Genomic DNA, 13092 nt, shown 5'->3' on the forward strand with positions numbered 1-13092 from the left:
CGAACCCCTGACCTCAGGTGATCCACCTGTCTTGGCTTCCCAAAGTGCTGGGATTATACGTGTGAGCTACCGTATCTTTATATTTCTTGGCACTTTCAGTAATAGAGGCTGTTAAGCCATAACACCTCAAGGGCTGGGCCAGTTCAAGGACAGATGAGAATGCAAAAAAGAACTCAGAAAAGGGTACTGTACTTTCTTGTTGGTTTACTATGGAACCAGCACACAGGCAGCAGAAAGGATAAATAGGAGATTAAGAACACATGATGTTAAAACAGATGTGGCTACTAGGGCCTCCCATTTCCCTGACAGAGGCACACTTCAAGGCTGGGGCCTGTGCAGTGAGAAATCCACCAGCAGAATGAAGCCTAGAACCTTGGTCCACTGTCTTTTAGGCTAGGAGAAGAGGGGAGAAGTGGCTACGTTAGTCCATGCCCCAGTCTGGGGATCCTATTTTCTTGTCTCACCACAAATACATATAACTTCCTTGCTAATACAATATTTTCCTTTCATTGACATTGGGCCTACTTAAGAAGTCAGTGTAGGCGGGACGTGGTGGCTCACGCCTGCTGTAATCTCAGCACTCTGGGAGGCTGAGGTGGGCAGATCACTTAAGGTCAGGAGTTCAAGACCAGCCTGGCCAACATGGTGAAAACCCATCTCTATTAAAAGTACAAAAATTAGCCAGGTGTGGTGGTGTGCACCTGTACTCTCAGCTACTCAGGAGGCTGAGGCAGGAGAATCGCTTGAACCTGGGAGGCAGAGGCTGCAGTGAGCCGAGATCATGTCATTGCACTCCAGCCTGGGAACAAAGCCAGGCTTGGTTTAAAAAAAAAAAAAAAAAAAGTCAGTGCAGTAACTGGCCATCACTAACCAGAAAGACAGTCAGTAAAAGCTTAACAGAACACACAGTAAAGAATTCAGTGGGCCCAGTGCAGTGGCTCACGCCTATAATCCCAGCACTTTGGGAGGCCAAGGCGGGCAGATCCTGAGGTCAACAGATCAAGACCATCCTGGCCAACATGGTGACTAAAACATCTCTACTAAAAATACAAAAATTAGCTGGGTGTGGTGGCACATGCCTGTAATCCCAGCTACTCAGGAGGCTGATGCAGGAGAACTGCTTGAACCCGGGAGGCTGCAGTGACCTGAGATCGCACCACTGCACTCCAGCCTGGCGACAAAGTGAGATCCTGTCTCAAAAAAAAAAAAAAAAAAAAAGTATTCAGTAACACTGGCTGACTAATGAAAATCATGGAAAAGTTTAACTAGCTGGTAAAACCTAATAGAAATAAAGTGTTAAAGACCTAAATGATTTCTAGGCTTTTCTTCCAACTCAGCCATTAATCTGCTAAATATTTCTTTTATATCTTTGATCTTTATTTTTATACGAGAACTCTTTTCACCCCCGTAAGCACAGGCAACTGATTCTCCAATGTGAAATATCCTTAGAAAATAAACCAATTTCCTGTGTACCAATTAAAGCTCACAGTAACAAATTTTATAAGAAGAAAAGGCTGTAATTTTATTTTCAAATTTTTGGAAGTTTTTCAGAAAAAAATAAAATGACAAGAACACACACAAATATTGAAATTGTTCATTGAACTATAAACACTTAGCAGAGGAAGAGACTTTTGAAGTATATGAATCCACCTCCTTCTGAAAACAGGAATCACTTCTAAATGTCTCTCATATCTTTTTTCAAGGCGGGTTTTTCCAGGAGGTTCCCAGCCTCCTCAAATCTTTCCCAAGTTTGATGCACTTCATCTCATAAAAATAATACATACTTTTTCTTTTTTTGAGACAGGGTCTTGCTCTGTTGTCCAAGATTGAGTGCAGTGGCACGATCAGGACTCACTGCAGCCTCACCTCACCGAAGCTCAAGTGATCCTCTCACCTCAGCCTCCCAAGTAGCTGAGATTACAGATGCACACCACCACACTCGGGTAATTTTTTTTACTTTCTGTAGAGATGCGGTCTTGCTATGCTGCGCATGCTGGCCTCAAAGCTGTGGGCTCAAGTAATCCTCCTGCCTCAGCCTCCCAAAGTGCTAGAATTACAGGCCTGAGCCACTGTGCCTTGCCACAAACTATTTTTAATCATTAAAAAAGAAAAAAGAAAATAAGGCAGGCCAGCTTCTCACATTACATGCTTTTAGAAAAAGGTCACATGCTTGAAGCAGCTTTGTTATATGCAGAGCACAGTACTGGCTTCAAAAAATATATAAAGGTTCTGTGCACTGGCATTGTTTACATGTGAAGAATTGCCACCAACTTCTATGAAAATTAGCAAGCCGGCACAGTGGCTCACGCCTGTAATCTCAGCACCTCAGGAGGCCGAGGTGGGCGGATCACCTGAGGTTGGGAGTTCGAGACCAGCCTGACCAACATGGAGAAACCCCATGTCTACTAAAAATACAAAATTAGTCAGGCGTGGTGGTATAATTCCAGCTATTCGGGAGGCTGAGGCAGGAGAATCGCTTGAACCCAGGAGGCAGAGGTTGTGGTGAGCCAAAGTAGCACCACTGCACTCCAGCCTGGGCAATGAGAGCAAAACTCTGTCTCAAAAAAAAAAAAAAAAATTAGCAAGTTTTATTCATTCAAGTACATTAAGTTAATTGTACTTCACAAAGTTTTATATTTGGGATAAGGCCAAAACAGAAAAAAGAAAACTAGCACAGAGCTGTTAATAAAAAAAAACTTGAAAATATTAATTATTGTGAGATGTGATCAAATGAAAATCAATCCTGGATAACACTACAAATTTCTAACTCCATAAATAAGTTCTATCATGTACTAAAAATTTCCACTATCAGAAGATCCTAATTAAAATAAAGAAATACATAAAACTGAAACAGTCAATGTGATTATTTGTTTCCTTTCAGAAGATCTATGGGCCCCACTGCCAGCCACATGCATCTCCGTGTTCTCAACGAAGTGTGACCAGCTCTTCTGAAGAGGTAGGGTGAATGGCGACTGTGTTGTCAAAGTCCGCCTTCGTTGCTCCCATCTTCACTGCAACAGCAAAACCCTGCAGCATTTCATCACACCCAAGTCCCTGCATATGGATCCCAACCACCTGGGAAAAAAAGAGAAACATTTCCTCTTCTTTCTTCTTCTTTTTTTTTTTTTTTTTTAGATGGAGTTTCACTCTTGTTACCCAGGCTGGAGTGCAATGGCATGATCTTGGCTCGCTGCAACCTCCACCTCCCGGGTTCAAGTGATTCTCCTGCCTCAGCCTCCCGAGTAGCTGGGATTACAGGCACACACCACCACGCCTGGCTAATTTTGTATTTTTAGCAGAAATGGGGTTTCACCATGTAGGCCAGGCTGGTCTTGAACTCCTGGGCTCAAGTGATCCACCCACCTCAGCCTCCCAAAGTGCTGGGATTACAGGGGTGAGCCACGGTGTCTGACTGATACTGTGATCTTAATTGAACTTATAAAGAGCCTCTGGTGATGGCCGGCTCTTCATATTATTCCTCTCTATATAGCAGTTCTTAGTCTTGAGAAGAATGACAAATAACGTTTATCAACTGAATGAATGATAACCGGCATGAAGAAATAACTAAGTAGGAGCCTTCATGATTCAATATCCAGAAATCATAGGCTACTGAGGAATGTTCATGGCACCACCACGCCCGGCTAATTTTTGTATTTTTAGTAGAGATAGGGTTTCACCATGTTGCCCAGGCTACTCTCGAACTCCTGAGCTCAGGCAATCCGCCTACCTTGGCCTCCCAAAGTGTTAGGATTACAGGTATGAGCCACAGTGCCTGGCCCTGGCCTCTCCTCTTTTTTTTTTTTTTGCTTTGAGATGGAGTCTCGCTTTGTCACCCAGGCTGGAGGGCAGTGGCATGATCTTGGCTCACTGCAACTTCTGCCTCCCAGGTTCAAGCGATTCTCCTGCCTCAGCCTCCCGAGTAGCTGGGATTACAGGCACCTACCACCACGCCAGGCTAATTTTTGTATTTTTAGTAGAGACAGGGTTTCACCTCGTTGGTCAGGCTAGTCTCAAACTCCTGACCTCAGGTGATCTGCCCACCTCAGCCTCCCAGCGTGCTGGGATTCCAGGTGTGAGCCATCACGCCTGGCATCATCCTTATTTTTTAAAAGGAGTGGAACCTCCTTCTAGATGAAATATTATGAAGAATCCCAAAATGCATGTAAGATAGATCAAAGTGGGCCTGTCCAGTTGAATCAGAAGGCTCAACTGCTTGGTCTCCCTCCTTTCCACCCCTGCAAAATACTGCCGTCCCAGTCCATTTCGCAAGGCACTATTTAGTTTGCTGGATTTTTCCTTACCTTTTCTTCCTTGTTAGCACAGACCATTTTCATCACACATTTTGTTTTCCTTTTGGTAACTGCATGATACATCGGGGTAAAGCTGGTTGAATAGGTCTTCACATTTTCTTTTCCATATTTATGAATGGCTTCATCTACAATGCACATTAAAAAAAGCATCTATCAGAAAACTAAACAATTACACTGAACTATCAAAGAGGGAGATGACCAGAAATACATAACCTGAATCAAACCACGAGGAAATATCAAACCATGCCAAAATGAGAAGCATTCTACAAAATAAATGTCAGTGTCATATAAGACAAAAGAAGGGCTGAGGAATTCTGCCTCTAGATGAAAAGAAAGGCCGGGCACAGTGGCTCATGCCTGTAATCCCTGCACTTTGAGAGGCGGAGGCAGGCGGATTGCTTGAGCCCAGGAGATTGAGACCAGCCTGGGCAACACAGTGAAACCCCATCTCTACAAAAAATTAGCCAGGCATGGTGGTGGTGCGGGCCTGGTAGTCCCAGCTATTCGGGAGGCTGAGGCAGAAGAATTGCTTGAACCCAGAGGCGGAGGTTGCAGTGAGCAGAGATCGTGCCACTGCACTCCAGCTTGGGTGACAGTGGGAGAGCTTGTCTCAAAAAGAAAAAAAAAAAAAAAAGAAAATGATACTCGGTTTATGTAAGGGCCAGTTCTTAGGAAAGATATACGTGTGTTTGTGTGGTGTGTGTGTGCAGTGAAAAAATGAAAAAGCAAAAATATTAAGGTTAGAGAGGAGTCCTTTGTACTATTTTTAGAGCTTTTCTTTAAATTTAAAATTAGTTCAAATAAAAAAGCTAAAAAAAAAAGATCAAAGAGATAGGGTGGTGTGAAGGAAAGATACTGTACACTCAAAGTAGTAGTAGGGGAGAAAACTGAAACTGTGACAAGAGAATAGCCAAAAAGCAATGGAATCTGGGGCTGAGATAGGTTTCATCAGCTGACAGAGACCTAGTTTAAAGTTGGGGGCAGGGGAAAGAGGAAGGAAACCACAAATGACCTTCGGTTTTTAAATACCTACCTTCCGTGAGTCCCACTGTCCCAATAGGGGGGTGGCTGAAGACCACAGTTGGGATGTTGTTATAATCTAATTTGGAATCTTCCTTATATTCAAAAAGTCGATGGGCAAGTTTTCGGCCAGCAGCTATTGCAACTATGGAAATATTTTAAAATCAGTGTTTATCTTACTGTCTATTTTAACATAGCTAAATTGTTCCACTAGCCATTTATCCATCTAGCTTAATGCCCTAGTTCTGACAGTTTCACGCCATTGTTCATTACACTATCTAGATAGTTTAATACAGCAAAGATATATATCATGCCTCAGCAAACAACTCAAAATGATTGGCTTATGAGAATTTTATACATTCTATTACAGGTTAAGCATCCCTAATCCAGAAATTCAAAATCTAAAATGTTTGAGCACCGTGATGCCACAAGTGGAAAATTCCACGCCTGACCTCATGTGAAGGGTTGCAGTCAAAAACGCAGACAAAAGTATGCCTCATGCACACATTTAAAATATCGCATAAAAGTACCTTCTGACTATGTGTATGAGGTGTATGTAAAACAAATGAATTCCGTGTTTTGACTTGGGTCGCATCTGCAAAATATCTCATTATGTATATGCAAATATTCCAAAATCTGAAACTGAAAACACTTCTGGTCCCAAGCATGTCAGATAAGGGATGCTCAACCTGTCTGGCCCAACTCCCAAAAGACACATTCACAAGTTCTCACTTACCTGGCAGTTAATCTACTTAATGAAGATATTAGCTTTTTAATACAATATTTATGGAACAAACTATATTAGTTTTCAGCATCTTTAGTTCTATTTTATAACCCTAAAGTGCTGGGATAACAGGCATGAGCCACTGCGCCTAGAATCTTTATTATTATTATTATTATCATTATTATTATTATTATTATTTTTAGACGGAGTCTCGCTCTGTTGCCAGGCTGGAGAGCAGTGGCACCATCTTGGCTCACTGCAACCTCTGCCTCCCGGGTTGAAGCAATTCTCCTGCCTCAGCCTCCCGAGTAGCTGGGACTACAGGCGTGCGCCACCACGCCCAGCTAATTTTTGTATTTTTAGCAGAGATAGGGTTTCACCATGTTGGCCAGGAAGGTCTCCATCTTTTGACCTCGTGATCCACCCATCTTGGCCTCACAAAGTGCTGAGATTACAGGCATGAGCCACCGTGCCCAGCTGAATCTTTATTTTTTTCATCCAGACAACATCTCACTACGTTGCCCAGCCTGGTCTCAAACTAGTAGACTCAAGTGATCCTCCCACCTCGGCCTCTGAAAGTGCTGGGAGCCACCACACCCGACCAAGAGCAAGAACTTTCTAAAGGAGCTAAAAGGGTTCGGGTGTGTGACTGGTGTAGGTTTCCATCCTGATATAAGGCCCTGGGATGTGCTGGAATTGCGGATGAGGTTCTGTAAGGGTACCGATTGAAAGTAGATCAAGTGATCATTAATGGATAGAGACGGGACAGAGCTTGAAATGGTGCTTAGGAAGCAGGTTGAGGTACGGGATGCGGGAGAGAAGGAAATCAGTCTTGGTTGTATCAAGACCAGTCATACAAGAATGACAATCTAGGCCTTGTGTGGTGGCTCATGCCTGTAATCCTAACATTCTGGGAGGCTGAGGCAGGCGGTCTGCCTAAGCCCAGGGGTTCAAGACAACATGGTAAAACCCTGTCTCTACAAAAAATGCACCTGTGATCCCAGCTACTTGGGAGTCTGAGGTGGGAGGATCACCTGAGCCCAGGAAGGTTGAAACTGCAGTGAGCCTGTGATCATGCCACTGCACCACTCCAGCCTGGGTAACAGAGTGAGACCCTGTCTCCAAAAAAAAAAAAAAAGCCAATCTAAATTACTTCTTCCAAATGCCACTTCCTTCCACTGCCACCAAGCACAAGTCCGCGCCTAACTTAAGAGAGTTCTGCAAAGGGCGATCATATTGTCTGCATGAAAACTTCAGTCTGTGCTAAGCATGTTAAGTCTTTTATTCAGATAGTGTCAGGTATCCAACCAATATCTATTTCAACACATTGTACCATTTTGACAATATAAAGACACTCATCATTTTAACTTCGCTTAAGCAGACTGCAGATTTGACAGTGAAGAGCCAGGTGGATCATGTAACACACAGGCCCTCCCTCACCAAGAAGGGAAGAGACCTTACCTGGAGTAAGAAGAGCTTTTCCACATACATCCCCAACTGCATAGATGCCTTTGACATTGGTATTCTGGAATTCATCTACTATGATATGACCCTTGTCATCGGTTTGAATCCCCTAAAATTACAAAGAGATATCATGTCAACACTTGGCCCGCCTACTAAAAAAGGTAGATCAAACCTCTGGATCTCCCTCCTTCATTTCACATGGGAACTGCAGCCAGAATCTCCAAGAAACCATGAGACTCAGCTGCAACATGAAAGGCATTTAAAGCTGGCAAGTTTCAAGCTGGGTACAGTAGGCCCACACCTGTAATCTCAGAACTTTGAGAAGCCAAGGAGGGAGGATCCCTTAAGCCCAGGAGTTTGAGACCAGCTTGGGCAACATAGTGAGACCCTGCCTCTGTTAAAAATTAGAAAAAAAAAAAAAAAAGTTGGCAAGTTTCATATCTTGCTTAACGTAAAAGGCAGTACTTTATCCACTTTTGAGGTGTTTTAACAGGATTTGACATTGCAATGTACAATTCAACTGGCCAGGTAGACATGAAGAGGATCACTCAACTATCACGTGTGCTACTTGGAATCCCTCTGGAGTCCAGCTTTTCAACTTGTCCCATGGACGCACTGCTCCTGAGGCACACTGACTCAAGCACTCACCAAAAGCATATCTATATTTAGTTTTTTTTTAGAGACAGGGTCTCGCTCTGTTACCCAGGCTGGAGTGCAGTGGTGTGATCATGGCTCACTGCAATCTTGACCTCCTGCTGCCTTAGCCCCCCAAGTAGCTAGGACAAGAGGCATGTGCCATCACACCTGGATAATTTTTTAACATTTATTTATTTTTTTTTTTTTGAGATGGAGTCTCGCTCTGTCGCCCAGGCTGGAGCGCGATGGCACGATCTAGGCTCACTGCAATCTCTGCCTCTCAGGTTCAAGTGGTTCCTCTGCCTCAGTCTCCCGAGTAGCTGGGTGCCCACTACAGGTGCCCGACTACAGGTGCCCGCCGCCATGCCTGGCTAATTTTTTTGTATTTTTAGTAGAGACGGGGTTTCACTGTGTTAGCCAGGATTGTCTCAATCTCCTGACCTCGTGATCTGCCTCCCTCAGCTTCCCAGAGTGTTGGGATTACAGGCGTGAGCCACCACGCCTAGCCTTTTTAACATTTTTTTATAGACTAGGTCTTACTGTTTCCCAAGCTGACCTCAAACTTCTGGCCTCAAGTGATCCTCAAGCCTAGGTCTCCCGAAGCACTGAGGTTACAGGTGTGAGCCACCATGCCTGGCCAAAAGCACATTTCTATGAAGCTTACCATTTTATCTTTAAAAATCCAAGCAACTTTTGCACTCTACTCTAAAACATACTGATGTTTTTTCCAGACTCCCAGAAGAAAAGCAAAAACAAAACAAAACAAAAACACATACTGATGTTTCCCTTAACCAAAGATATTTTCCTATATGTAGTCAAATTTTTGCTTTAAGAAGACATGTTATGCTTATCATTTGGCTTTGCAAATCCTAAGTATATGTGAGAAATAGAGATACGGCAGAAGTAGGAAGTAAGTAGCCATAGAGCTTAAGAGCACAACTGGCCGGGCGCAGTGGTTCACACATGTAAATCCTAGCAGTTCGGGAGGCCAAGGTGGGCGGATCATCTGAGATCAGGAGTTTGAGACCAGCCTGGCCAACATGGTGAAACCCTGTCTCTACTAAAAATACAAAAAATTAGATGGGCGTGGTGGTGCATGCCCACCTACTTGGGAAGTCCCAGCTACTTGGGAAGCTGAGGCAGGAGAATCACTTGAACCCAGGGGGCAGAGATTGCAGTAAGCTGAGATGGCGCCACTGACTCCAGCCTGGGCAACAGAATGAGACTCTGCCTCAAAAAAAAAAAAAAAAAAGAGTACAACCTTTGGTACAGACAGACCAAAATTCAAATCCTAGCTCTGCAATTTACCAGTCATGAGACCTTGTATAACCACCTGTTTATCAACAAATATTTAAGCTTCTATTACAAATAAGACTTTGACTTCATCACTGAGAATACAACGGTAAGACAGACATTCTCCCTACACCATAGAGTTTACAGCCCAGTAAATTATCTAGTATCTCTGTGCTCCTGGCTTCCTTATACCTTGCCGGTTGTTGGCAAGATTAATTAGATCAGTAACATGTTGACAAGACCTGGCACATAGTAATCACTCAGTTTCCATTATGTAAATATATCTTAATGTCAAATGAGACTGAACCTTTTTTTTGCCTAATTCTTCAAGAATTTAGCAAATATAGGCTGGGTGCAATGGCTCATGCCTGTATTCCCAGCACTTTGGGAAGCCGAGGTGGGAGGATCGCTTGAGCCCAGTTCAAAATTAGCCTGGGCAATACAGCGAGACCTCATGTCTACAAAAAATTTTTTAAAAAATTAGCCAGGTGTGGTGGACCACGCCTGTAGTTCCTGCTACTTGGGAGACTAAGGTAGAAGGATCACTTGAGCCCAGGAGTTTGATGCTGCAAGGCTGCAGTGAGCCATGATGGCACCATTGTACTCCAGCCTAGGTGACAAAGCAAGACCCTGTCCCAAAAAAAAAAAAAAAAAAGCTAGCAAATTTAGTTGAAAACTGGACCTATCAGTGCTTACATCTGTACAATGGCAAAATATCTCTTGAAAGGTGAAAAGCTGAATGACCAGTTTTTTGTTGTTGTTTTCTTTTGGGTTTTTTTTTTTTTGAGACGGAGTTTTGCTTTTGTTGCCAGGGCTGGAGTGCAATGGCGTGATCTTGGCTCACTGCATGCAACCTCCGCCTCCTGGGTTCAAGTGATTCTCCTGCCTCAGCCTCCCAAGTAGCTGGGACTACAGGCATGCGTCACCATGCCTGGCTAATTTTTGTATTATTAGTAGAGACGGCATTTCACTGCGTTGCCCAGGCTGGTCTCGAACTCCTGACCTCAGGTGATCCACCTGCCTCGGCCTCCCAAAGAGCTGGGATTACAGGCGTGAGCCATGGCGCCTGGCTGACTAGTTTTGTTAATATGAAAATAGGCAACTAATTTTACTAAATGTCATTGAACAAGATTACAAACAATCAAAACATCTCCCTGAATATTTTATAAGTTAACATGAAGAAAAATGACCTTTTACAGAAACAAAAAAGGAATCCACATTACAACAGAAACTTAGTATTAGAACATAAATTAAAATGGTATACACTGCTCAAGCAGCTCTATCAAATATATACACCTCAGGCCGGGCGCAGTGGCTCACACCTGTAATCCCAGCACTTTGGGAGGCCATGGTGGGTGGATCACCTGAGGTCAGGAGTTCGAGACCAGCCTGGCCAACATGGTGAAATCCTGTCTCTACTTAAAAAATACAAAAATTCGATGGGGGTGGTGGTGCATGCCTGGAATCCCAGCTACTCGGGAGGCTGAGGTAGGTGAATCGCTAGAACCCAAGAGGCAGAGGTTGCAGTGAGCTAGATCACAACACTGTACTCCAGCCTGGGCAACATGGCAAGACTCTCTCAAAAAAAAAAAATAAATAAATAAATAAATATATGCACCTCAAACATAAAATATTCTATTATTACTAATAGAGTAGTATAACATATCAGAAAAATCATCATTATCAACAGCAGGTGAACATTCATTGTGTTCATAATGTAAGCTAGGGTCTCACAGTTATAAATTACTTTGCATGCACTTTTTCATTTACTCTTCTGTATAACCCAATGAGGCAAGAACTTTTTTCATTCCCATTGTGAATATGAACCACTTGAAGCAGAGAAATTAAGCTGCTTGCTCAAAGCCATGCAACTGTTAAGTCGTAAGAACTAAGGTTCAAATTCGGGTCAAACTCTGGGAACCACACCCCAAGCTCCCATTCTAGATTTTACTTCAACATTTAAAAAGAACAAGTAAGAATGCCAACTGTCCACAAATACAGACAGCATGGGTAGAGCCAAGAGAGACAGCTTCACATCTGTTCCCATCCCTGTGTACAATGTACAAGACAGTTACCCACCCAGCAATCTGGATTACCTACTACAGATGCTAAAAGATCAGCATAGGACTTGAAAGAGACATTCACATAGTGAAAATGAAGTCTGTAAGAGGGAGGCCAATAGGAAACTAGGTTAGAGGTGGCAGGCTGGCTGGGCATGGAGGCTCATGTTTATAAATCCCCGCACTTTGGGAGGCTGAGGTGGAAGGATCACTTGAGGCCAGGAGTTCAAGAGCAGCCTGAGCAACATAGTAAGACTCCATCTCTACAAAAAACTTACAAATTAGCCAGATGTGGTGGCACACTCCTGTAGCTCCAGCTACTTGGGATGCTGAGGCAGAAGGATCAGTTGATCCCAGGAGTTCAAGACTGCAGTGAGCTATGATCATGCCACTGTACACTAGCCTGGGTGACAAAGCAAGACCCTGTCTCAAAAAAGAAAAGAAAACAGAAAAGAAAAAGGCCAGATGTGGCGGCACATGCCTATAGTCCCGGCACTTTGGGAGGCTGAGATGGGCGAATCGCTTGATCCGAGGAGACCAGCCTGGGCAACATGGTGAAACCTCATCTCTAAAAAAATAAAAAATAAAAAAATTAGCTGGGCATTGTGGCACACACGTAGTCCCATCTACTCCAGAGGCTGAGGTGGGTGGATCACTGGAGCCCAGGAGGTTGAGGCTGTGGTGAGCTATGATCACACCACTGAACTCCAGCCTGGGTGACAGAGCAAGACCTTGTCTCGAAAACAAAAAGAAAAAAACAAAACCAGAAAAGAAAGGAAAAGGAACGAAGAGAAAAGAAAACTTTTTTTTTAATTTCAAAGGAAGAAGCAATGAAATTTGATCACAAACTGAATACATGGAAAAAAGAGAAAAGAATGCAATGGAATCCACCCAAGTTTTGGGTGTCTGGGGGGAAAATAAAACCATAAGACTCCTAGTAGATTCACGAATGTTTTGGGCAGACCAAGCCAGCTTACCAGTTTGTCTAAACTCAGGCCCTTGGAATTTGGGTCCCGCCCAATGGCCCAGAGCAGGCAGTCAACATCTGGAATCACGGTCATGATGGGTAGCCTACCAGGAACTGCAGTAACCATGCTGACTTCCAAGCCCGACAAAGTCTTTTTAACCTCCTTGACCTATTGGCAAATAAAATGTGTTACACATGTGTGGAGGCTGGGGGAGGACAGGGGAAGAAGGAAAGCAAATACAGAGGAAACTAGAATTTTTAACATTAAAGAAAATCCCTACTGAATCCCACATACAAACATAGACATAAACTTTTACCCAAAGTCCACCAACACTTGAACTCCCTTAAACCAAGCCTGTTCCCTGGGTTGACCCAAATCTTCCAGTCAGTGGCTGGGAATGTCAGCTCATGACACCATTGTAATGTCTCACTTTAAAAACAAAGTATTTTAAAGTGTACTTCTGGAAAACTGTAATAACTTTTTAAGTGGTAAACCTAAGTATAGTGCTTTGAAAGTGGGCCACGGCAGCATCATTAGGAAACTTTTCCAAACTGAACAATTAGTGCCTCTCCCTGGATATATACGTGTGTGTGTGTGTGTGTGTGTGTGTATATATA

At 43.4% G+C, this 13092-nt stretch overlaps 1 protein-coding gene across 2 annotated transcripts in view; it reads right to left on the bottom strand.

The window, feature by feature from the left end:
• Positions 1 to 1496: 1496 nt before the first annotated feature.
• The window catches only part of GSR (glutathione-disulfide reductase), a 53413-nt gene continuing 41817 nt past the window's right edge, over positions 1497 to 13092 (bottom strand). Inside the window, exons 9-13 of one of the 2 annotated variants that reach the window (XM_032143656.2) lie at positions 12485 to 12643; positions 7516 to 7627; positions 5344 to 5475; positions 4302 to 4435; positions 1497 to 3075 (exon numbers count right to left, since the gene is read on the bottom strand). In XM_032143656.2, the coding sequence (XP_031999547.1) occupies positions 2926 to 3075; positions 4302 to 4435; positions 5344 to 5475; positions 7516 to 7627; positions 12485 to 12643 (687 nt within the window). In that variant the 3' untranslated portion in view covers positions 1497 to 2925. The remainder of the gene's footprint in view (positions 3076 to 4301; positions 4436 to 5343; positions 5476 to 7515; positions 7628 to 12484; positions 12644 to 13092) is intronic. The other variant, XM_032143657.2, reaches the window with a different exon arrangement.

Source organism: Hylobates moloch, unplaced genomic scaffold (assembly GCF_009828535.3).
Source record: "Hylobates moloch isolate HMO894 unplaced genomic scaffold, HMol_V3 SCAFFOLD_22, whole genome shotgun sequence".
NCBI lineage: Eukaryota > Metazoa > Chordata > Mammalia > Primates > Hylobatidae > Hylobates > Hylobates moloch.